The 24759-nt window shown below is 37.9% G+C and overlaps 1 protein-coding gene across 4 annotated transcripts in view; it reads left to right on the top strand.

Moving 5' to 3' along the window:
* Positions 1 to 24759, top strand: part of L3MBTL4 (L3MBTL histone methyl-lysine binding protein 4) — a 446630-nt gene that overhangs the window by 227196 nt on the left and 194675 nt on the right. For all 4 annotated transcript variants that reach the window (XM_072734933.1, XM_072734932.1, XM_072734931.1 and 1 more), the window contains one exon: positions 23123 to 23237. In XM_072734933.1, coding sequence (XP_072591034.1) covers positions 23123 to 23237 — 115 coding nt within the window. The remainder of the gene's footprint in view (positions 1 to 23122; positions 23238 to 24759) is intronic.

Below are 24759 nucleotides of genomic sequence, written 5' to 3' on the forward strand. Positions count from 1 at the left end.
CAACAGAAATAATTTAGACTTCTGATATTGAATTATGAACAAAAATATAAGAAAACATGAGCAAACATGCTAATTACAAACATTCATTTTCCTCCATTTTCAAGTTGCTTGAAAGTTATTCACTGGCTTGAACATTATTTTTTCTACAGAAATCTAATCCATTTTGAGAATGCATTGTTCTGGTTGAGATAATTACTCAGTTATACATGAAAAGCGAAGGCTCCTGCAGTTAACCCGATGAATTACCTGTTTCAGAGAGTACAGCACATGTAAATATGAGCAATTTATAGAGAATTTTACATTCATAACAGTTTTGAGCTCCATCTCCTTATTCTCTAGAAGCAATATACATTATTTATACATATATAAATATATATGTTACATATATTTATTTTAGTGATCTGGCATAGTGCATAAGACATGAATATAATCAGTATGTAAATGAAACCTACTGAACATAGATATTGTTGTTGAAATAGAGCCAAGATCTTCATTTATTTGGATTTGACTTTTTAGATGAAATCCTTTGAATTGAGTAATGTTGGAGTAAATTACAAGATTTTTTTTGTAACAAGAGACTAAACAAATCATTGAAAATGACACCTCAAGTATTTTTGCTAAAAATAAGCATCTAGGTCTTACAAGCATTTACTCTAAGTGTGAATAGGCAGTTAGGCTGTTTTCACCCACACCATTGATAACCCATGTTGGAGCAGAGGAAACAGTTACTGATGCCAAGATCTCTAGCATCGTTTCTTTTCTGCCTCTTGCCCCCATTCCCACATGTTTGGGTTATGGCAGCACACAGAACAGCTTCCTCTTTAAGATTTTAAACTCTGGGGCAACCCTGGTGGCCCAACAGTTTAGCGCCGCCTTCAGCCCAAGGTGTCATCCTGGAGACCAAGGATTGGGATCCAGTCCCACAGTTGGGCTCCCTTCATGGAGCCTGCTTCTCCCTCTTCTCCCTCTGTCTCTCCTCTGTCTCTGCCTTTCTCTCTCTCTCCCTTTCTCTTTCTCTTTCTCTTTCTCTTTCTCTTTCTCTTTCTCTTTCTCTTTCTCTCTTTTTCTCTTTCTCTCTCTCTCTCTGTGTCTGTCATGAATAAATAAATAAAATCTTAAAAAAAAAAAAAAGATTTTAAACTCCGGAATCATAGTTTCTGAGTGAAGTTTTTTCACTGTTTAACTGTCATTGTTTCTTGCTCTGCAGCCTCAGCCAGCCCCCAGCTCCCCCACACTCCCCTCACCCACTGTCCAGGTCTGCCAGCCTCCCCTGGGCTCCCCCATCTGGGGCAGACTGCAGGTGCATCACGTGGGGACACGTCTGTGAGGACTTCTGACTTCCTCTCTGTGTGTACCCTGCTCTTCTTCGCACCTTTATTGACCATAGGAAACAAACATCAACTGAAATGAATAGTGCCTTTGTCAATTATAATTTGCTCCCCCAACTCATCTTTCCAGTCTCATTCCACTCCCACCTCAACTCTTGACCTTGCCTCAGGTTTGTCTGAGCAACTAAAAGCCACCTGGTGTTTGTTCCTCAACTTCTTGTTCCTCTGGCTTTTCAGTACTTAGTATCTCTCACATGCCTCACAGTCTCTTTTCTAACGCTGTTCCAGCTGTTTGTCCCTCTTCACCCTCTCTCTCCATTCCCATCCTTAGTCACTCTCAGCAGGGTCTTCTGTTAACAGATGATCACATTTCTGAGGTCCTGACCACATCCTCCTAAGGAAGCTGGGCTGCTGTCCTTACCATTGCTATTAGAAATATTCAGAATTTTTGTTACATTTGTTTCCCTTCTGCCCACCTCTTCACTCTTCAGGCAAGACTGGAGCCAGGCAAGACTCTTTCATCTTGTAGTGCTTACTATTTTGCTAACCATAAGGGTTTTAAATTCTCCTTGTACTTTTCTGTGGCCTTGACACCAGCTGACTACCTGCCTTTTTGAAACAGCCTTCCTCAGCTTCTTCTTCACCATTCTGCCTTGAGTCTCTACCTCCTTGTTCTAAGGGTTCTTTATTGCTTCTTAGAGCTCTGCCAACATTTATATAGAATTCCTCAAGATTTCTTCGTAGATAGGTAACAGTCAAGGTCCTGCCAGAAATAGTAGGCACATCATATACTTTATTTGCTCTTTGTACCCTTTAATAGAGGGCCATTTATGACTTTTTGGACAGAGCTGAGAGAAAGCAGTGAGGAATTGGACTGGGCACCTGGAGCTGCAGGAGAGGACCCCAGGGAAGGGGCAAGGCTGTGGGGAGTGAGCAGCTGCCAAGCTGCCTTCTAGCAGTGATGGAGGCCTGGGAATAAGCACCCCACCTCTCTGCCTGTCTTCCTAAACTCTGTTTGACACTTCTCATTGGCCAAAACCCAACCAGAAACCTGAGAGCAAAGCATATTGATGCCATCCATAAAGGTTAGTTTCCTCTATACGGTGTGAATCTAGAGGGAAGAAGAGAGAATATTCCATCCAACACTACTTCTTTCTGTATCCATTTCTCACTTTGTTTTCTTCTGTTAGCACATATAATGCCCATAGCTCCACCGGTCACCTCAATGTTTATGGCTCCTGAGTCTGTCTTATGTTTCTCAACCAGGATCCACGTACTAATTTCATTTGTCTGAAAGATGTTTGCACTTGAATATGCTAGGCACTCAAATCTAATATGGTCGAAATGGAATTCATTACATTCCCCCATCAACAAAACTAAATCAAACAATATAAAAATCAAAGCCCTTTTTTTCTATGCTCCTTATTCAGGCACAGCCTCTAATTGCCAATATTAAAAACTGTTTTTATCAAAGTTATACTTCTACTACAATGTGCCAAAAGCAGTTTTAACAAGTTTTATTATAAAATAGCTGTCCCAAAACCACCTTCTTCCACATTTTCCCCAATGCAGAGACAACTGCTTTTGTTAATTTTAGCTAGTTGTTAGGGTATTTATCCCTGTGACTTTAAATATAGGCTTAGTTTGCAACTCCTTGACTTTTCTGTGGGGTTCTCACTCTGTGGATGGAGCTCTCTTTCTTTCCCTGCTTTCTTACCTGCACACTTTCCACTCCATTTATCCTCTCCATATAGGCAGACCATAATTTTAGCTAGACCACAGTTTATTTACCTACAGCACATCAGTCTTTATAACCCTGAGAAACATTTGTCCACTTTTGTTTCTAAAGAATAAACAGCTTAAAAACATGTCAGTCACTTTCACGTTTCAACGTCATTTTACTTAAAGGGAAAAAATGTTGATAGTTCAGAAGATAGATCTGTAAAATAAATAGATAAGTAGGTTCTGAATAAACTGAAATGGATTCTTTAGATGTATTTGTTCAGTAATGTTTACACAATTTGAATGAGCCTATTTGATTCTGCACATTCACCTCTTACTCATTTGTCCAACAAACAGAATGTTAAAATGCTTAATATGCTCTAGATGTTATCTGGTACTGGTGACAAAAAATTAGAGGATACCCCCAGTTTCCAGTTCTGCAGACAAGGAGCTCAGAAGTTGCCACTCTGTCCTAACAACAAGTAAAAAAAGCTGAAAAGACTAGAAAATCAACAATTCTTCTTGGATGCAAAAGTGAGAGCAGGATGCAGGGCAAACTGTTGCCCAGAGATTGGAGAGAGGACAAGCAAGTTCAGGGGGTCATGACCTCCTGGAACAGGAGGAAAATCTGAACTGGAATCAACAAATTGCTGGAGGCTCTATGTGGACAACTCAGAGTTAAAAACTCCAGGGGGGCAGCCCCGGTGGCGTAGCGGTTTAGCGCCGCCTGCAGCCTGGGGTGTGATCCTGGAGACCCGAGATCGAGTCCACATCGGGCTCCCTGCATGGAGGCTGCTTCTCCCTCTGCCTGTGTCTCTGCCTCTCTGCCTGCCTCTCTCTCTCTCTCTCTCTCTCTCTCTCTCTCTGCCTCTGAATAAATTAAAAAAAAACAACTCCAGGGGACCCAGTTATGAGGGCCCCCACAATATTGTGAAAGTTACCTCTAAGAGCTTGACCAGGTTCTGATAGGAGCTCAATTACAGGAAATATTGGATAAAAATCCTCTCATACATTTAACAGCAAGAGGGGAAAGGAACCATTTTGAAATATGCCAGAGCACTCTGTTTTTAGTAAGGCCTGTCCTCAGGAGAAGCTAGTTAACCATAGCCTAACCTACTGGGGTATTATTAGAGCCTATTGACTTGAGGGAATGGAGGTACCTAACTCTAGCCTCTTCTAACCATCCTGTCCCACAGGAGGGAGAACAAAGCTGAGAAACACCTATGAAGTTCACAGTCAGAGGCTCGCTAAAAAACAGACCTAATCACAATTCTCTAGGATGCATACCCTCCTCCACACATCTCACCACCACATTAGTAAAGGCCTGTTTACAGTTGTTCCTTTTACCTGATATGTAATGTCTGGCTCTCAAGAAAAAACTATAGAGCATACAAAAAGGTATAAATTTTTTTTTGAAGAGGCAGAGTAAGCATCAAAACCAGACACAGTGAGGATGTTAGAATTATCAGACTGGAAATTGAAAACAACTATGATTAATATGCCATGGGTTCCAATGGATAAAGTAGACAGCATGCAAGAACAGCAGGGCAATATAAGGAGAGATGGAAATCCTAAGAAAGAACTAAAAAGAAATGCTAAAGATTTAAAAAAAAAAACTAGCAAAAATGTAAATGCCTTTGATGGGTTTCTTAGACTGGTCATTGTTGAGGAAAGTATCTCTGAACTAGAAGATTTCTCAATAGAAATTTCTAAAATTAAAAAATGAAGAGAACAAAGGAAAAAACAATATCCAAGGACTGTGGGACAACTACAAAAGGAGTAACATGTATGTAATGAGAATGCCAGAAGGAGAAAAAAAATAAAGAACGGTAGAAATATTTGAAAATAAGGATAGAGGATTTCCCCCAAATTAATGTTGAACACCAAACTACATGTTGAGGAAATAGAGCACCAAGCTGGATAAATTCCAGAAAACTACACTTAGGTGTATCATCTTGAAAATAATAGAATATTGAAGATAAAGTCCTAAAAGAAGCCAGGGGAGGAGAATGCCTTACCAATAGAAGAACCAAAGTGAGAATTACATTTGACTTCTTAGAAGCCATGTAAGCCAGAACAGACTGGAGTGAAATATTTAAAACGTTGAGAGAAAAAAAAAAAACAAACCCTACCAACATAAATAGAATTCTATAGTCTACATAGTTATCCTTAAAAAAGTAAAGGAAAGGGACACCCAGGTGGCTAAGCGGTTTAGCTCCTGCCTTCGGCTCAGGGCATGATCCTGAAGTCCCGGGATCAAGTCCCACATTGGGCTCCCTACATGGAGCCTGCTTCTCCCTCTGCCTGTGTCTCTGCCTTTCTCCCTCTCTCTCTGTGTCTCTCATGAATAAATAAATAAAATCTTTTAAAGAAAAAGTAAAGGAAAAATAAAGACTTTCCAAGACAAAAAAAATTGATGGAGTTTGTTGCCAGTAAATCTACTTTGCAAGAATTTTAGAAGAAATTCTTTAGAGACAAGGAAAATAAAATAGGAAGAAACTTGGCTCCACATACAGAAAGAAAGAACATTGAAGGAGTATGTGAAGAGAAAGTAAAAACTTTTATTTTTATTCTTAGTTGATCTAGCAAATTAGAGTTTGTTCAAAATAATAAGAGCAACAATGTTTTCCATTAAATTTATTTATATATATATTACATATGTTTTATATATGTATATATATGTGTGTGTGTGTATGTATGCTTATATATGTTCACTGAATGACAGCAATGATATCAGAGGCAGGAGAAAAGAATTAATATTATTTTGTTATTATAAGGTACTCACATTACCAGTGAAATGGTATGGTATTATTTGAAAGTGGACTTTGGTTAGTTGTAAGTGTATCTTGTAAACTATAGGTCAACCACTAAAAGGTTTTTTAAATCATGTAATTGATGTGCTAATAAAGGAGAAAATAGAATTATAAAATATTCAGAACCATGAAAGCAGGAAAAAAGTGGAATACAAAAATGGAAACAAAGAAAAATGACAGTAATAGACAATAAATAAAACAGTACTTAATGCGGGAAATACTAATCCAACTATATTGGTAATCATTTGGAATGTCAGTGGTCTGAATGCATCAGTTAAGGCAAAGATTGTTAGAGTGTATAAAAATACATGACCCAACTATATATTATCTCTAAGAAACTCACTTTAAATATAAAGATACATATAGATTAAAAATAAAATGGAGAAAAAAAAATAAAAAAATAAAATGGAGGAAAATATACCATGCTAATACTAGTAAAAAAATAAGCAGGAGTATCTATATTAATTACAAGCAGAGCTGACTTCAAAGTAAGGGAAGTTATTAGAGATAGAGAAGGACATTAGATAATGATAAAGTGATCAGTTCTCCAAGAAAACGTACTAATTCTTAATGTGTATGCACCTAAGAACAGATCATCAAACTACATGAGGCAAAAACTGGTAGACCTACAAAGATAAATAGATGAATCACTGTCACAGTTGGAAACCTCACCACCCCTCTCTAAAAAGTGGACAGATCCAGCAGGCAGAAAACCATAAGGATCGAGTTGAACTCAACAAAACCATCAATCAATTGTATAGACTCTTTCATCCAACAACAGCAGAATATACATTCTTCTCAAACTCACATGGTACATTCACCAAGACTGATCACATTCTGAACCATAAAACACACCTTAATGGATTTTTAAAAATAAATAAAACATACAGTGTCTGCCCTAAGACCACAATGGAGTTAAAGTAAAAATCAAAAACAGAATAATAACTGGAAAACCCCAAAATACATGGAGATTAAATAACAAACCTGAGTAACACATGGTTCAAAGAAGAAACCTCAAGAGAAATTTTAAAAATATTTTGAACTAAATAAAAATGAAAACATAGTTATCAAAATTTGTGGGATACAGCAAAAGCAGTGTTTAGGGGGAAATTTGTAGCATTAAATGCATATATCAGAAAATAAGGAAGATCTAAATTAACCAAAATCTCAATTTCTACCTTAGGAAACTAGAGAGAGAAGAGTAAATTAAATCCAAAGTAAGCAAAAGACAATAAATAAGAAGAATTAGAGCAAAAGTCAATGAAATTGAAAATGAAATCAGTAAAGATCCAGGAAGCCAAAGCCTAGTTTGTTGAGATCAATAAAATTTATAACCCTCTGACGAGATTGATTAAGAGAAAAGTAGAGAGGATATCAATTTCTAACATAAGAAACAAAAGAGAGGACATCACTACAGATTCCATGGATGTTAAAATGGTAATAAATGAAGACTGTAATCAACTCTGCCCACAAATTTGATAACCTAGATGAAGTGGACTGATTCTTTAAAAGACACAATCTGGCAAAATAGACAATCTGAATAGGCCTCTATCTATTAAGCAAATTGAGTAAAAAATTAATAATCTCCCAAAAGAGAAAGCACCAGACCCAGATGGTTTAACTAGTGAACTCCATCAAACATTTAGGGAATAAATTATACTAATTGCCTATCATCTTTTTTAGAGGATAGGAGAGGAAATGCTTTCTAACTCTGTGAGGCCAGCTTTAACCCTAAATTCAAAGCTGCACGAAAACATTACTAGAAAAGGAAACTACAGACCACTGTCTGCCATGAACATGGATGCAGATAATCCTTGACGAAATATTAGCACATTGAATCCAGAAACATATAAAATGAATTACACATCATGATCAAGTAAGATTTATGCATGATATGCAAAGCTGGTTCAATATTCAAAAATTAATTAATGTAATTCATCATATCAACAGGCTAAAGAAATCACACAAGGATGTCAATAGATGCAGAGAAAGCATTTGACAAAATCCAACATCCATTCATAATAAAAACTCTCATTTATGCAAGTAATTTAGAAGTTGCTACTAGTAAAATTGATCTTGTCCTAATAAATTATAAGAATGGATAGAAAAATCTGTATCCCACCCATGGCTTTAAAAACTTAGAAATAGTGTTCATGATACATTCAGATCAAAACTATAACTACAAGTATGTGTTTATATATACATTCTCATTTTGCTGATCCTACTCTTGTTGGTATTATGTAGTTACATAAATCATCATTTATGCTTTATATTGTCCATTTTGTTATATATAAAATGTTACCTATATAAATACCTGTACAGTAAATTCCTATCAGTGAAAATTTTGGGACTTTAGACTAACTGGTATGATTTTTCATATTATAGTCAGAATTTTGTAATATTTCCCGTTTGCCATTTTTTGGGGGGTGTTATTTATTAGCTGTCATCCTTAGACTACCAGGGGTAATTATGTGTTTCGGCTTACCTGGGATAGTCGTGGATTATGCCTGCTGTAATTATGTATTCATTAGTGCTCCCTCTTATACTCTAAAATATTCCATTTGGACAATAAATTATGTGATCCCTCAAGATATAACGAGCTTTTCTTCTCTTTACATGCCCTGTGTCCTGCTTTTCATGTTTAGAAATCCTACTTTTAATGTAAGCAGCTAAAGTCCTATTTGTGTTAGGGGTTTATAAATAATGAGTATGAGTAATTTGTGGTTTAGTAGAAAAACCTTGGTGATTTGATTCTGGATCCAAAGGTGAAATTCAGTATGTCAGGACAAATGGAGAGTGCATATTGAAATAGTGTCCACTGTCAGGACTGGTGTCCTTAACAGAGCAGGAAGGGAGCACAGCCTGGTGAATAGCCAGCCAGAAAGGAAATCGCCTTTATATTCACAATGGATGTGTAGCATTTGTCACTTAAGCGCCCAACACATTTTAAATCTTACGACAGAGCTTACAAAGGCATTTATGTTCATTATAACCATAAACTGATTATGAAATTTTGTGTCCTCACACTGCTTATGAAGGAGGTTTTTCTTCCTAAGATATTACTCACAGGCCGTGGAGCCCTGGACATGGCTATTATTATGCCTATTGATTTAAAAAAAATATTGAAATATTTAGATTTCTTAACAAGCATTAAAGCCCCTAAGGATTCTATTAGAAATTTGGCATTTATATTTCTTGTGGGGATCTTATGGGGAAATATATTTTATAGGAGAAACTAATTGTATCTGTCTTAACAGTATCCATAGAAATAGAGAAATGGAAACTTAGGTAGACATATTTATCACAGATGAAAACATTTGAAATTGAATGTCCTCCACATTAGGCCCTCAACCAGATCTCTCTTGGACTAGTTGCTTTATAGAATTAAAAAAGATTTGTGACTGTTTTAAAAAATAAGTTATTCTCCATTGATTTAGATGTAACTGTGAGTTTAATGGCAAGTTCAGTTGATTAACAACGTTGTTGCCATGGGGATACCCTAAGGAAGCATTTTAAAAGTTTTATCTAAAAACTATCTTTAGCAGATAATCTAGGATGTGTGTTTAAAAAATTCTAATTTCTAGGCATCGTTCCTGACATACCCCACCCCCTAAATTAGAGTTCTGATAGGGTAGGAGACAATTGGTATTTTGCTTACTAAATTTTGAAAGCCACTGTCCAAGATATATGCTGAATTTGGGTAGTGGCCTTAAAAAATGAAATGTATTTTAGAATGGCTATAGTGAAGCTATTAATTTTTCAATTTAACGATTACACGTCTTTCTAATAGTTCTAGGAATGAACTAAAAGGAAGATGAAAGCAATTGTATTTGTGAAAGAGCAAATGGGTTTAGAGCGAGGTTAGCAGGGAAAGGAAAGTGAGGTAACTTACCAGGAGTGGGTGTGAAGTCCTGGAAAGGAATGTGGGTTGGGGCTGCTAGTTCAACCCGGCTGAATAGCAATTCGAGCTCAAGGCTGCAGGGAGTCCATGACTTGGAAATGCTGGGCACATTTCCTAATCCCTACATATCTCATTAGCTTCATATGTAAAATGGAGATAGTAGTGTGTGAGATTAATTTTAAAAATCTATACACTTGTCTGTTAAAACTCCTTTTCTTCATGTTCCCTTCTGCTCTGTTCTTGCCTGGATAGACCCATGAGCAGATTGGCTCATTGTGGAATTACTGTTTAATGTGGTTCTGGCCTGCAGCCCTGGATTATTCCAGATTATTTCATTTTCATTATGCAAATTCCTTTTTATCTTTTAAAAACGTACTTTAACTCTGCTATGATAGATTCTTAGGCATCGTAGTCCCAGGTAGCCTCACAATTTATATATTCTTGTATGGTTCTCTCAATAAACTATTCTCAGCTAAAGTCTGGTATTGCCATTTGCCATTGGTACAATCTTGACAAACCTCTTCAAAGGTTCCTTTCCAGGATCTATGAAAACATCATATTGTAGACATTAAGTGATAATGTATATATTTTATAGCTGTGTCTGTAGTATGGAAATATACAATCAAAGTGAGTTCCCTGCCATACCCAGCACTCTTGCCTTAGAAGATGGCGGTATTTTGTGAAGGTGTGATGTGAGCATGCATGTCACTGAAATATATGTCTGCCCTCAGTACTATTTCTGCAATCTCCATACTGTCCAACAACAGAAGTCTGCATCACAAGAAGTGAGATTTACTGTAGTCTTATTAGCACTAATGGTTATGAATAATAGATATCAGGTATAATATATGAAAAATAAGTTTTTCTTTCAGAGTGAAATGTAAGATTAAATCTAGTTAATTGCAAATGTATTCAGCTAAAGCTAGAAGAGTTCAGGTACAGTGGAGCCTCTTTCTGAATAAATTAACATCATCTACATGCTTATAATTTGTTCACTATAAGCCTTTAAAATAGATTTGAGGCCTTTGACAATAAAATACACGTATCCAATAAGCCCATTAAAGTGGAAATTACAAATTTAAAAACCATATAGCAGAAGCAAACAAGCATAATAATATCACTTAGGCTAATAAAGTTGTTGTGATTGAGCATTAAATTTAGCTTCAGTGTTCCTAGATTAAAAGAAAAAAACTGATTATTTTCCAGCTACCCTGAGGAACAGTGAGGAGTGATGATTACTGCCATGCATCTCATTCCACTGATGGCTTTTTGAGGTCTGACAGTGTGTAAGCCATGGTGCTAATAGTCATAGCAGCATCAAAGACAACTGTGGCATAGTGGCAAGGCTCAAGGGCCAAGGGAGAGTAGTGATAAGGCAAAAGCAAGAAAGACTGTGCCAGTCCAGATGATTGACAGCTTTGGATTTACATTAAGGCGTGCATCCTTGTTTTTTAATATGCTGGTCTAATTTTTAAATGTCCGAGTTATCTTACCACTCATTGAGACTGTTTGATTCAATTATTTGACATTTACCAACTTGAGATAGTTTGATTTAATTACCTGACCTTTGGGATCCCTGGGTGGCTCAGCAGTTTAGCCCCTGCCTTCTGCCCAGGGCTTGATCCTGGAGTCCCAGGATGGAGTCCCACATCGGACTCCCTGCATGGAGCCTGCTTCTCCCTCTGCCTGTGTCTCTGCCTCTCTCTCTGTCTTTCATGAATAAATAGATTATTTGACCTTTGTTTTCTAGTTTATCAAAACCCAAGCAAGAAGTGTTCACATATTACTCAGCTTTATACAAACACAAATATATAAAAATCATAAATGCATGAAATGGAGATGATTTGATTTTCAAAATAATTCTTTCCTTTATGAAAGGACTCTGTGAATATTCTTAAAATGCCAATCTCCTTTATTAACTTGACCATCTGGTTAGAATTTTCAAAATTGGATTTTCAACTCTAGAGATATGAAGATCCACAGATATGAAAATATCTTTCATAAAGATGTATATGGGTCAGATTTTTGGTTATATATTCCAAGTTTAGATGGCCCTTGTGGGGGAGTATTGCATCACTGGATTAGGAAGGGCTTTTTTAAATCCCATGGCTTCATTGTAAGTAATTACATACAGCATTGGAAAGGATAATTTAATATTTCTTAACGAACATAAGGGAAAAAATTGAGCAAAGTACATAAAAACATTGTATCTGCTTTCAAAAAATTCTTAAAGGTATTTCATTTTAGCTTTTCAGTTTTAGGCCTGAATTCTACAGTAGTATTCTCAAGTCCAGGTACAATAGCAGAAATAGAGAGACCTGACTCCTTGGAGCAAGAGTTGGCCTGCCTTGTTTGTGCTTAGGGGTGGTTTCCTTGCTTTTGAAACATAAACAATTGCACCACAAACTGAGAAGAAAAGGATATTGAAATAAGGATGAGATATTAAAGTTTGAAAAAATTTTCTGTTTCTCCTTCACTCCATTATACACATTGGTGTAAACTTCTTTCTGTAGGTAAATACAGAGCAGCAGGCCTCATTCTTGAAAGGAGTGCCAATTTTGCCTTTCACAGCTGAATATTTAGTTACCTGGTACTGGCAGTATTATGCAGTTTGGCTATGTCCAGAATGCTGAAACATCATAATGTATATAATAAAGGATCAGAATAGCTTCCTTTGATAGCAGCTGCATGTAGAAATATTTTAAATAAATTAACTTTATTGAGCTATAATTTACAAATCACAAAGGTACAGACTTTATATGGATTCTGATGAGTTTTGAGCAGTGTATATCATATATATGATGTTTATTTAATTGATGCATGTTTGTGCATGTATAAACAGTCTGTTCCTTTTTCTTGGTGACTACTATTCATCTTATGCCCATAGTGCGCTTGCTTATGAATAGATACTGATCTGTTGTTGGGCATTTGGGTTGTATCCAGATTTTGGCTTTTTTTTTAATACTTCAAAATGTTTTATTTTATTTTTTTAATAATAAGTTTATTATTTATTAGTGTTCTATTTGCCAACATACAGAATAACACCCAGTGCTCACACTGTCAAGTGCCCCCCTCAGTGCCCATCACCCATTCACCCCCACCCCCCGCCCTCCTCCCCTTCTACCACCCCTAGTTCTTTTTCCAGAGATAGGAGTCGTTATGTTCTGTCTCCCTTTCTGATATTTCCTACCCATTTCTTCTCCCTTCCCTTCTATTCCCTTTCACTATTATTTATATTCCCCAAATGAATGAGAACATATAATGTTTGTCCTTCTCAGATTGATTATTTCACTCACCATAAACCCTCCAGTTCCATCCACGTTGAAGCAAATGGTGGGTATTTGTTGTTTCTAATGGCTGAGTAATATTCCATTGTATACATAAACCACATCTTCTTTATCCATTCATCTTTCGATGGACACCGAGGCTCCTTCCACAGTTTGGCTACTGTGGACATTGCTGCCATAAACATCGGGGTGCAGGTGTCCCAGCGTTTCATTGCATCTGCATCTTTGGGGTAAATCCCCAACAGTGCAATTGGTGGGTCGTAGGGCAGGTCTATTCTTAACTCTTTGAGGAACCTCCACACAGTTTTCCAGAGTGGCTGCACCAGTTCACATTCCCACCAACAGTGTAAGAGGGTTCCCTTTTCTCCACATCCTCTCCAACATTTGTGGTTTCCTGCCTTGTTAATGTTCCCCGTTCTCACTGGTGTGAGGTGGGATCTCATTGTGGTTTTTATTTGTATTTCCCTGATGGCAAGTGATGCAGAGCATTTTCTCTGCGTGCGTGTTGGCCATGTCCATGTCTTCCTCTGTGAGATTTCTGTTCATGTCTTTTGCCCATTTCATGACTGGATTGTTTGTTTCTTTGCTGTTGAGTTTAATAAGTTCTTTATAGATCTTGGAAACTAGTCCTTTATCTGATACGTCATTTGCAAATATCTTCTCCCATTCTGTAGGTTGTCTTTTAGTTTTGTTGACTGTATCCTTTGCTGTGCAAAAGCTTCTTATCTTAATGAAGACCCAAAAGTTCATTTTTGCTTTTGTTTCTTTTGCCTTCGTGGATGTACCTTGCAAGAAGTTACTGTGGCTGAGTTCAAAAAGGGTGTTGCCTGTGTTCTCCTCTAGGATTTTGATGGAATCTTGTCTCACATTTAGATCTTTCATCCATTTTGAGTTTATCTTTGTGTATGGTGAAAGAGAGTGGTCTAGTTTCATTCTTCTGCATGTGGATGTCCAATTTTCCCAGCACCATTTATTGAAGAGACTGTCTTTCTTCCAATGGATAGTCTTTCCTCCTTTATCGAATATTAGTTGACCATAGAGTTCAGGGCCCACTTCTGGGTTCTCTATTCTGTTCCATTGATCTATGTGTCTGTTTTTGTGCTGGTACCACACTGTCTTGATGACCACAGCTTTGTAGTACAACCTGGAATCTGGCATTGTGATGCCCCCAGCTATGGTTTTCTTTTTTAAAATTCCCCTGGCTATTCGGGGTCTTTTCTGATTCCACACAAATCTTAAAATAATTTGTTCTAACTCTCTGAAGAAAGTCCATCGTATTTTGATAGGGATTGCATTAAACGTGTAAATTGCCTTGGGTAACATTGACATTTTCACAATATTAATTCTGCCAATCCATGAGCATGGAATATTTTTCCATCTCTTTGTGTCTTCCTCAATTTCTTTCAGAAGTGTTCTATAGTTTTTAGGGTATAGATCCTTTACCTCTTTGGTTAGGTTTATTCCTAGGTATCTTATGCTTTTGGGTGCCATTGTAAATAGGATTGACTCTTTAATTTCTCTTTCTTCAGGCTTATTGTTAGTGTATAGAAATGCCCCAATTCTGGGCATTGATTTTGTATACTGCCATGCTGCCAAATTGCTGTATGAGTTCCAGCAATCTTGGGGTGGAGGCTTTTGGGGTTTCTATGTAGAGTATCATGTCATCGGCGAAGAGGGAGAGTTTGACTTCTTCTTTGCCAATTTGAATGCCTTTAATGTCTTTTTGTTGTCTGATTGCTGAGGCTAGGACTTCCAGTACTATGTTGAACAGGAGTGGTGAGAGTGGACATCCCTGTCTTGTCCTGTTCTTAGGGGAAAGGCTCCCAGTGCTTCCCCATTGAGAATGATATTTGCTGTGGGCTTTTCATAGATGGCTTTTAAGATGTTGAGGAATGTTCCCTCTATCCCTACACTCTGAAGAGTTTTGATCAGGAATGGATGCTGTATTTTGTCAAATGCTTTCTCTGCATCTAATGAGAGGATCATATGGTTCTTAGTTTTTCTCTTGCTGATAGGATCAATCACATTGATTGTTTTACGAGTGTTGAACCAGCCTTGTGTCCCGGGAATAAATCCTACTTGGTCATGGTGAATAATTGTCTTAATGTACTGTTGGATCCTATTGCCTAGTATCTTGTTGAGAATTTTTGCATCCATGTTCATCAGGGATATTGGTCTGTAATTCTCCTTTTTGGTGGGGTCTTTGTCTGGTTTTGGAATTAAGGTGATGCTGGCCTCACCTTAGAACGAATTTGGAAGTACTCCATCTCTTTCTATCATTCCGAACAGCTTTAGTAGAATAGGTATGGTTTCTTCTTTAAATGTTTGATAGAATTCCCCTGGGAAGCCATCTGGCTCTGGACTTTTGTGTCTTGGAAGGTTTTTGATGACTGCTTCAATTTCCTCCCTGGTTATTGGCCTGCTCAGGTTTTCTATTTCTTCCTGTTCCAGTTTTGGTAGTTTGTGGTTTTCCAGAAATGCATCCATTTCTTCTAGATTGCCTAATTTATTGGCGTATAGCTGTTCATAATGTTTTTAAAATCGTTTGTATTTCCTCGGTGTTGGTAGTGATCTCTCCTTTCTCATTCATGATTTTATTAATTTGGTCTTCTCTCTCTTCTTTTTAATAAGGCTGGCTAATGTTTTATCTATCTTATTAATTCTTTCAAAGAACCAACTCCTGGCCTGTTGATCTGTTCCACAGTTGTTCTGGTCTCGATTTCGTTGAGTTCTTCTCGAATCTTTATTAACTCTCTTCTTCTGCTGGGTGTAGGATCTATTTGCTGTTTTTCTCTAGCTCCTTTAGGTGTAAGGTTAGCGTTTGTATTTGAGTTCTTTCCAGTTTTTGAATGGATGCTTGTATTGCGATGTATTTCCCCCTTAGGACTGCTTTTGCTGCATCCCAAAGATTTTGAACGGTTGTATCTTCATTCTCATTAGTTTCCATGAATCTTTTTAATTCTTCCTTAATTTCCTGGTTGAGCCTTTCATCTTTTAGCAGGATGGTCCTTAACCTCCACGTGTTTGAGGTCCTTCCAAACTTCTTGTGATTTAGTTCTAATTTCAAGGCATTATTGTCTGAGAATATGCAGGGGACGATCCCAATCTTTTGGTATCGGTTCAGACCCGATTTGTGACCCAGTATGTGGTCTATTCTGGAGAAAGTTCCATGTGCACTTGAGAAGAATGTGTATTCAATTGAGTTTGGATGTAAAGTTCTGTAGATATCTGTGAAATCCATCTGGTCCAGTGTATCATTTAAAGCTCTTGTTTTTTTGGAGATGTTGTGTTTAGAAGACCTATCGATTGTAGAAAGTGCTAGATTGAAGTCACCAAGTATTAGTGTGTTATTATCAAAGTATGTCTTAACTTTGGTTATTAATTGATTGACATATTTGGCAGCTCCCACATTCGGAGCATATATATTGAGGATTGTTAAGTCCTCTTGTTGGATAGATCTTTTAAGTATGACATAGTGTCCCTTTTCATCTCTCACTATAGTTTTCGGGGTAAATTTTAGTTTATCTGATATAAGGATGGCTACCCCTGCTTTCTTTTGAGGACCATTTGAATGGTAAATGTTTCTCCAACCTTTTATTTTCAGGCTGTCGGTGTCCTTCTGTCTAAAATGAGTCTCTTGTAGATAGCAAATAGATGGTCCTGCTTTTTTATCCAGTCTGAAGCCCTGCGCCTTTTGATGGGGTCATTAAGCCTGTTCACGTTCAGAGTTACTATTGAAAGATATGAGTTTAGTGTCATCATGATATCTATTCAGTCCTTGTTTTTGTGGATTGTTCCATTTGACTTCTTCTTAAAGGGGAATTTTAAGAGTCCCCCTTAAAATTTCTTGCAGAGCTGGTTTGGAGGTCACATATTCTTTCAGTTCCTGCCTGTCTTGGAAGCTCTTTATCTCTCCTTCTATTCTGAATGAGAGCCTTGCTGGATAAAGTGTTCTTGGTTGCATGTTCTTCTCATTAGGACCCTGAATATATCCTGCCAGCCCTTTCTGGCCTGCCAGGTCTCTGTGGAGAGGTCTGCTGTTACCCTAATACTCCTCCCCATAAAAGTCAGGGATTTCTTGTCTCTGCTGCTTTAAGGATCTTCTCTTTATCTTTGGAATTTGCAAGCTTAACTATTAAATGTCGAGGTGCTTAACGGTTTTTATTGATTTTAGGGGGGGATCTCTCTATTTCCTGGATCTGAATGCCTGTTTCCCTTCCCAGATTAGGAAAGTTTTCAGCTAGGATTTGTTCAAATACATATTCTGGCCCTTTGTCCCTTTCGGCGCCCTCGGGAACCCCAATTAAACGTAGGCTTTTCTTCCTCAGTCTGTCATTTATTTCCCTTAATCTATCCTCATGGTCTTTTAATTTTCTGCCTCTTTTTTCCTCAGTTTCCCTCTTTGCCATCAACTTGTCTTCTATGTCACTCACTCGTTCTTCCACCTCATTAAGCCTCATCGTTAGGACTTCTAGTTTGGATTGCATCTAATTCAATTGATTTTTAATTTCTGCCTGATTAGATCTAAATTCTGCAGTCATGAAGTCTCTTGAGTCCTTTATGCTTTTTTCTAGAGCCACCAGTAGCTTTATAATAATGCTTCTGAATTGGCTTTCTGACATTGAATTGTAATCCAAATTTTGTAACTCTGTGGGAGAGAGGACTGTTTCTGATTCTTTCTTTTGAGGTGAGGTTTTCCTTCTGGTCATTTTGCTCAGTGCAGACTGGCCAAAAACAAGTTGTATTGGGAAAAGGAGAAAAAAAGAGGAGAGAAAGAAGGAAAGAAAAGAGAAAAAGAAAAAAGAAAAAAAGGAAGAAAAAAAGAGAAGAAAAAGAGAAAGAAAAAGAAAGAAAGGGAAAAACGGGGTGGGGGAAGCAAACAGAAATCAAAAAGCAAAAAAAAAAAAAAAAAACACGGGGTAGTATCTTCTGATTCTGTATTCTTTAAGTCCCTTGACTCCCCTGGAACTTGTCCGTCTAGCTGGTCTTCTGGGGGAGGGGCTCGTTGTGCTGATTTTCAGGTGTTAGCACTTGGGGGAGCTGCTCTGCCCCCTGCCTGGTGCAGGGCTCAGTGGGGGTTGTTTACCCCGTGAGGCCCCAGGAGGAACAACAGCAGTGGCTGCGGCAGCTCTGGGACCCTGGAGTCAGCTCCCGCAGTAACTCCGGGGCTCTCCGTCTGCAGGGCCTGGAGGCTCCGGGGCGGGGCCGCTGATCTGCTCAGCTCGGGGCAGGAGCATCCTTGCTCTCCTGGGCCCTCCCAGCCTCTGCCTGTCCTGGGGGGAGGCCAGATCCTGGGCTGTGTCCCGGCGCCCTGTGCTCCGGAGCCTGCGCTGTTGGATTCACGCTTGGAGCCGCGCAGCCCCCTGGCCACGGGGTGTGGGCTCTCCCCGGGGTGCAGGTGTCTGTTAGTGTCCCAGGGAGCCCGAGGGCATCCCCGCCCTCCTGGGTCCTGCTCTAACCCCCTGCGAGCCCCTTTCCGCGGGGAAGGTTGGTGCAGCTGCTGCTCCTCCAGGACGGGGCTCTCCTGTCCTGGGGACACTCGCCCCGGCCTCAGCCCGGCTCCTCGCGGGGCCCCTCCCCCTTGGAGGCCTTTTGTTTCTTTATTTCTTTTTCCGGGTCTTCCTTCCTTGATAGAAGCACGAACTCTTCTCACTGTAGCATTCCAGCTGTTCTCTCTTTAAATCTCAGGGCGAATTCGTAAATTTTCAGGGTGATTTGAAGGTTATCTAGGTAATTCGGTGGGGACAGGTGACTTGGGGACCCTACTCTTCTGCCATCTTCCCCAGATTTTGGCATTTTGAATGAAATTACCAGGAATGTTCGTTTACACTTCTTTGTATTTTCATCTTTTGGGTGGAATTGCCAGAAGTCATGGAGTAGGAACATCTTAAATCTATAATAAAGTAGGAAAACATTTTCTAAAGTAATTGTACAATTTTCCATCCCCGTTGACATTGTATGAATGTTCTGGGAGCTCCACAGCCTCACCAGTAATTGATGCTTAAGGAAGTTAAGTCATAGAAGTGGGTGTGTAGTATGTTTCATTCTGATCTCTTTGATGAATAGTGAAGTTGAGAATTTCTTTTATTTACTTTTGACCATTCATGAACCTTTTTTTCCATAGAGCATTATCAAGTCTTTTGTCCATTATTTATTGGGTTGTCAAGTCTTTTGTCAAATAAATGTATTACAAATGTCCTTGGCTTGGTTATATTTTTTATTAATGATGATTTTGAAGAACAGAATTTTTTATTATAAAAATTGAATTTATCAACTTATTCTTTTATGGAAAAGAAATCCTTCAATATCCCAGTATCATTACGGTTTCATTGAGTTTGATTCTTTTAGCTTTCGTTTAGGTCTATGGTTCATTTCAAATAAATTTTTGTGTGGGAGGGAAGTGAGGTAGAAATCATTTGGTTTGGATTTTTTTTACATGTGGATATGCAGCTGACCTAGTATAATTTGCTGAAAATACTGCTCTTTCCCCCATTGAATGGCTTTATCATATTTGCTGAAAAGCTGATGACTGTATATATGTTGGTCAATTGATATAATCTTTTCTGTTCCAATAATGTATTTGCCTCTTCTTAAGCCAAAACAACACTGGCTTCATAACTGTAGCTTTATCGTAATTGTAGAAATCAGATAGAGTTATTAGTCTTTCAATTTTGCTCATTTTTTTCAAAATTACTATCATTCTGTCTGATAATACTTACCTTTCACTTAAAATACTTTCTATAATATTTCTTGCAAGTGCAAATCTATAGGTGAATACTTTCTCAGTTTTTGTTTATCTGAAAATTATATTCCTTTTTGAAGAATGTCTTTAATAAGATATAAAATATCAGGTTGACATTTTTTTTCCCTCACTACTTTAAAGATGTCATTTCATTTTCTTCTTACCTTTTCTGTTTCTGATGAGAAGTTGGCTAACATCCCTGTCATGGTTCCCTGTATGTAATATGTTGTACTTCTTAGGCTGCTTTCAAGATTTTTTCTTTTGTCTTTCATTTTCAGTGGCTTGTGTTTGTTTGTTTGTTTCTTTGTTTATGAGAGAGAGAGAGAGAGAGAGAGAAGGAGAGAGAGAATCCACAAGCAGACTCCCCGCTGAGTGCAGAGCCCAATGCAGAGCTTGATTCCAGGATCCTAAGATCATGACCTGAGTGCAAACCAAAGGTTGGCCACTTAATCAACTAAATCACCCAAACACCTTGATTTCCTTTGTATTTATTTTGCTTGGTTTTGCTGTTTCTCGTAAGCTTGTAAATTGGCTTTTTGGGACCAAAATAAGGAGATTTTGTTGATGTTATTTCTTCAACTTTTTTCTGCTTTGACCATTATTCCCACTCCATTGTGTTTTCTCTTCTTCTGGATTCCAAATACATGTACATTAGACCAATTGATCTATTTTACAAGTACCTGAGGCTCTGTTAATTTTTGAAATTTTTGGGCAGCCCCGGTAGTGCAGTGGTTTAGTGCTGCCTACAGCCCAGGGCGTGATCCTAGAGACCCTGGATCGAGTCCCACGTCAGGCTCTCTGCATGGAGCCTGCTTCTCCCTCTGCCTGTGTCTCTGCCTCTCTCTCTCTCTCTCTCTCTGCATCTCTATGAATAAATAAATAAAATCTTTAAAAATATATTTTTGAAATTTTTTTATTGTGTGTGCTTTAGATTAGTAATTTCTATGAACCTGTTTTCATGTTCACTTACCTATCTTTCTGACATGTCTAATCTGCTTTTAAGCCTATTCAGAAACTTTTTATCTCAGATATTTTGCTTTTCAGTTCTAGAGTATCCATGTTTATCTCTTACAGTTTCCTTTTCCCTGCTAAGATTCCCTATCTGTTCCCTCATCAAGACTATTTTTTCCTTTATGTCCTTAAATATATTTTAATAGCCACTTTAAGTTCTTACCTACTAATTACAACATCTGGAGCTTCTCAGGGTCTCTTTTTTTAAAAAGTGAGTAAGGCACACCATCACCTGCTTATTTGCTTGTCAAATACATTTTTATTTTATGCTGGACATTATGAATGGTGCAGTGTTCAGATTTGGGTGTACTTGTCTTCCTTTCAAAAGGGAGAGTTTGTTCTGTCAGACAGTTAATACTGATGGCTGTTCTTAAATTTTGGAGGTTTGATTTTAGCCTTTTTTTAGGGTTGGTCTGAAATACTCTAGGACATACTAGAGTATACTTATTCCAGAAGTATGGCCTTTTTGGTGTCTCAATCAAATTCTCATGGTCTGCACTCTGGTCTCTCCCTTCTCCAAGTATGTGTGACTTCTTCTGCTGTTTTCATTTTACTTCGAGCTCAGTATCAGGTGCTCTCTGCTTCACTTCACTCTGTCTCATCTTGCATGTTTATAGCCCATCCTTTGACCAACGTCTTGCCAAAAAACAACAACAACAACAACAACAACAAACAAAACAAAAAACAAAATGAGATTTGTGGAGTCCTCTTCCCTGTAGCCCTGTTTTCTCTAGTGTTTGTCCTTCAATTTCCAGTGGCTTCATCAGTGCTAAGCTGCAATGTGTGTCTCCTCAGTACAGTGAGACTGCTGCATTCAGGTTTTCCTCCCTGTGGTGCTATCAAGAAATTGTCCACAAGCTGACATTGAGGACTCATCTGGGTGTTCTTAGCGATTACATATCTGTGGTATGTACCTGTTGTCCAGTGTCTAAAAACTGTCACTTCATAAGTTTTATCCAGCTTTATGGTTACTACTCTGTCTTAGCCTGAAGCCTACATCTGGTAGAAACATGCTTTTGAAAGTTATCTTTAGATTATTCGTTCTCAAACTTTGGCATATATTAGATGCATCTAGAGGACTTGTTTACACAGATTGTTAGGCCCTGTCTTTTAGAGTGTCTGGTTCAGTGGGTTGAGTTAGGACCCAACAATCTGCATCTCTAACATGTGTCCAGGTGATGCTTATACTGAGGGTCTGGGAGAACCACTTGTTTAGAAAGATGGATCTTGAGAAGAAGTGTAGGACGTTTTGTTTTTGTTTTTGTTTTTGTTTTTTTGAAGTGTAGGACTTTATATGGGACTTACTACACACAATTTTACCTTTTTCTAATTTTTTGGTCCTATGTCCTATGTGACAGGCTTATGCTTCAGTTGGTTTATTACGATGCTTGCAATCTTGCTCTTTTTATTCAAATTATGATTTTCAAAAAATTGTGTGTCTTTTTGCATTGAAAGAGGGAATTCCCCTTTTAATTAATAGAAAATATATGATAGGAAAGAGGGTTATAAAATATTATTATCCTTATTTTTTTGCCTGCATAAATAATTTGACTCTTTCATCCTCATATGAAACTTCTAGAACATAGAGTTTGATAAGCTTCAGAAATAAGTATGAGACTTTTGTTCCAGAAGTAGGGTTTTATTTTAATTATTCTTAGACCTGTATGTATATATGTGAGTTATGTGCCTGTGTGTTTTGTAGGTAGCAGGCAAAACAGTGATAACCATTCACTGGATTGTTGGACCTGAGCCATATCTCTAACTCAGATTTCCTGAAAGCTTACACTGTCCTTCACAGCTATGAAGATAGCTTTTATTCTGTCTACCTCAGTAGCATATTTTGTCTGCTCCTTTGCCTCCATTGTTCTAGTGGCTTCATCTCTCCTTGTTGTTAGGATTTTGAAATGTATTGCTTTTTTATCCATGCATTTCCCAATAGCATAAGGCTTGTATTGATGTCAAACTGGTGACTCTTGTTGATAATACTGACATAATTTTTGCAGTGGCAACCAGGAGAGGAAGTGTCCTTCCCACCAACTATTACTTAGTTGGGAAAATGAATTGGTATTACCCCTTCAAATTCTAATCAGTCTCTGACAGATTTTTTTTATTTACCAACTTCTTTTATTTCTCGGAAAAATTGGTACAACCGCCTTTGTTGCTTAGATTAGAAGGCTCTTTGTTGGCACATTTTAAATATTGTTTCAGTTGTAACGTATGATTATTACAATTTCAATCTCAATTTCAAAGGTTTGTTTTCTAATACTTTGGTATACGCATAGTGAAATACTAATTATTAAATACTAATTACTCAACAGGTTCATTTTGATGGCTGGGACCACAAATATGACTACTGGATGGATGCAGATAGCCCTGACATTCACCCAATTGGATGGTGTGATGTAACAGGGCATCCACTGGAAGTACCATATCGTGAGTATTTTACTCTTTGTTGTTGATATTTAAATACTTAACCTGAATTTATACCTTAATGCTGTTTTTTTCATGTCATTTTAAGTATTTTAGAGCTAAGTATTAGGTGAATTGATTAACCAGTGCTACGGCTATGGTGAAATCTAATTATTCACAGTTAAGCCTCGAAGGGCATACTTTTATAAAAGAAAAGTTATAATAATCACTAAGGAATTGTTTTGATAGTGTTATCTAGAAGAATCTTTATTTTCTACATTTTAGTTTGGCAAACTTAACCTGGTCTAAATCCATCTAATTTGGGCCATTGATTTTGGGCCAATGCTTAAGTGCATTTTGTTTTTTTTAAACATTCCATCTAAATAAATTTTGTTTTGGATTCCTGGGTGGCGCAGCAGTTTAGCACCTGCCTTTGTCCCAGGCATGATCCTGGAGTCCCGGGATCGAGTCCCACATCAGACTCCCTGCATGGAGCATGCTTCTCCCTCTGCCTGTGTCTCTGCCTCTCTCCCTGTCTCTCATGAATAAATAAATAAAATATTTTTTTAAAAATTAATTAACTTTGTTTTATAGATTAAATTTCAGAAAGTTTTAGAAGAAATGTTTTAATTTTCAGCAACTAAAAAAATCTTAGTTGAAAAAAAAAGAGTCCTCTGTTATGTTGGTATCTTCATTTTCTCTTCCTTTCTAGCTACTTAAAGTTAAGGAGGAAATTAACCACTCTAAATTTTAATGAGCCTTGAACCAAAATATCTTATTCTTTTGTCTGAAGGATTTCTTCGATCAGATTAGGTTGACATGACTAATAGCTGGTTTCAGACACATGTGCAGGCACTGCATTCTTTTGTTTGTTTTCTTCCCTCACTGCCTCTGTTGCTCTCCCATTGGATTCTTGGGATGAAGCTAGCACATTATTCTGTTAAGGCTGTCTCACATTGAGTCAGCCCAATGATGCTTGAACCTAAGCTCTAGAAGGACTAACTGCATTTTTTAAGTAATTAGCTTCTTAGAAGTGAGAAGGGTTCCTGACTTAATAACTCTACAGACATTTTTACATTGTGCTAGGCGTTTCAGGAAGTACAAAATCAATAAGAATCAGGTCTTTGTGTAAAGGGGCATCCATTAGCAAGCATGACGCTTTTATATACAGAATGGAAAACTAGAGACCATGGTCGGTCCTATGTTGGGGGAATAGTGTTAGTATTTGTGCTGTGTGGGGTTTTTTTTTCCTGATTCCACTTCTTACTCTGCCTAATTTCACAGCCCAATATGTCAGGTAGATGTTTCTTATTTTATGTTTACTACACCCCTCCCTATATTGACATGAACACATTCATCCCTCATCACAGTAACATTCTCAGGTAAGAACAATCTCAGTGGAGGTGAGGATGGGTCAACATTTCAGGGACAGCGATAGCTCTCTTTCCTCAACTCTATCTCACCCACTGCCTGCTCCTCTGTGAAACTGCCTAACCAGCTTCTCAGACTGCCTGTCTCACAAATATCCCAAAGTCTGTGGACCAAG

The sequence above is a fragment of the Vulpes vulpes genome, chromosome 13 (genome assembly GCF_048418805.1).
Source record: "Vulpes vulpes isolate BD-2025 chromosome 13, VulVul3, whole genome shotgun sequence".
Classification (NCBI taxonomy): domain Eukaryota; kingdom Metazoa; phylum Chordata; class Mammalia; order Carnivora; family Canidae; genus Vulpes; species Vulpes vulpes.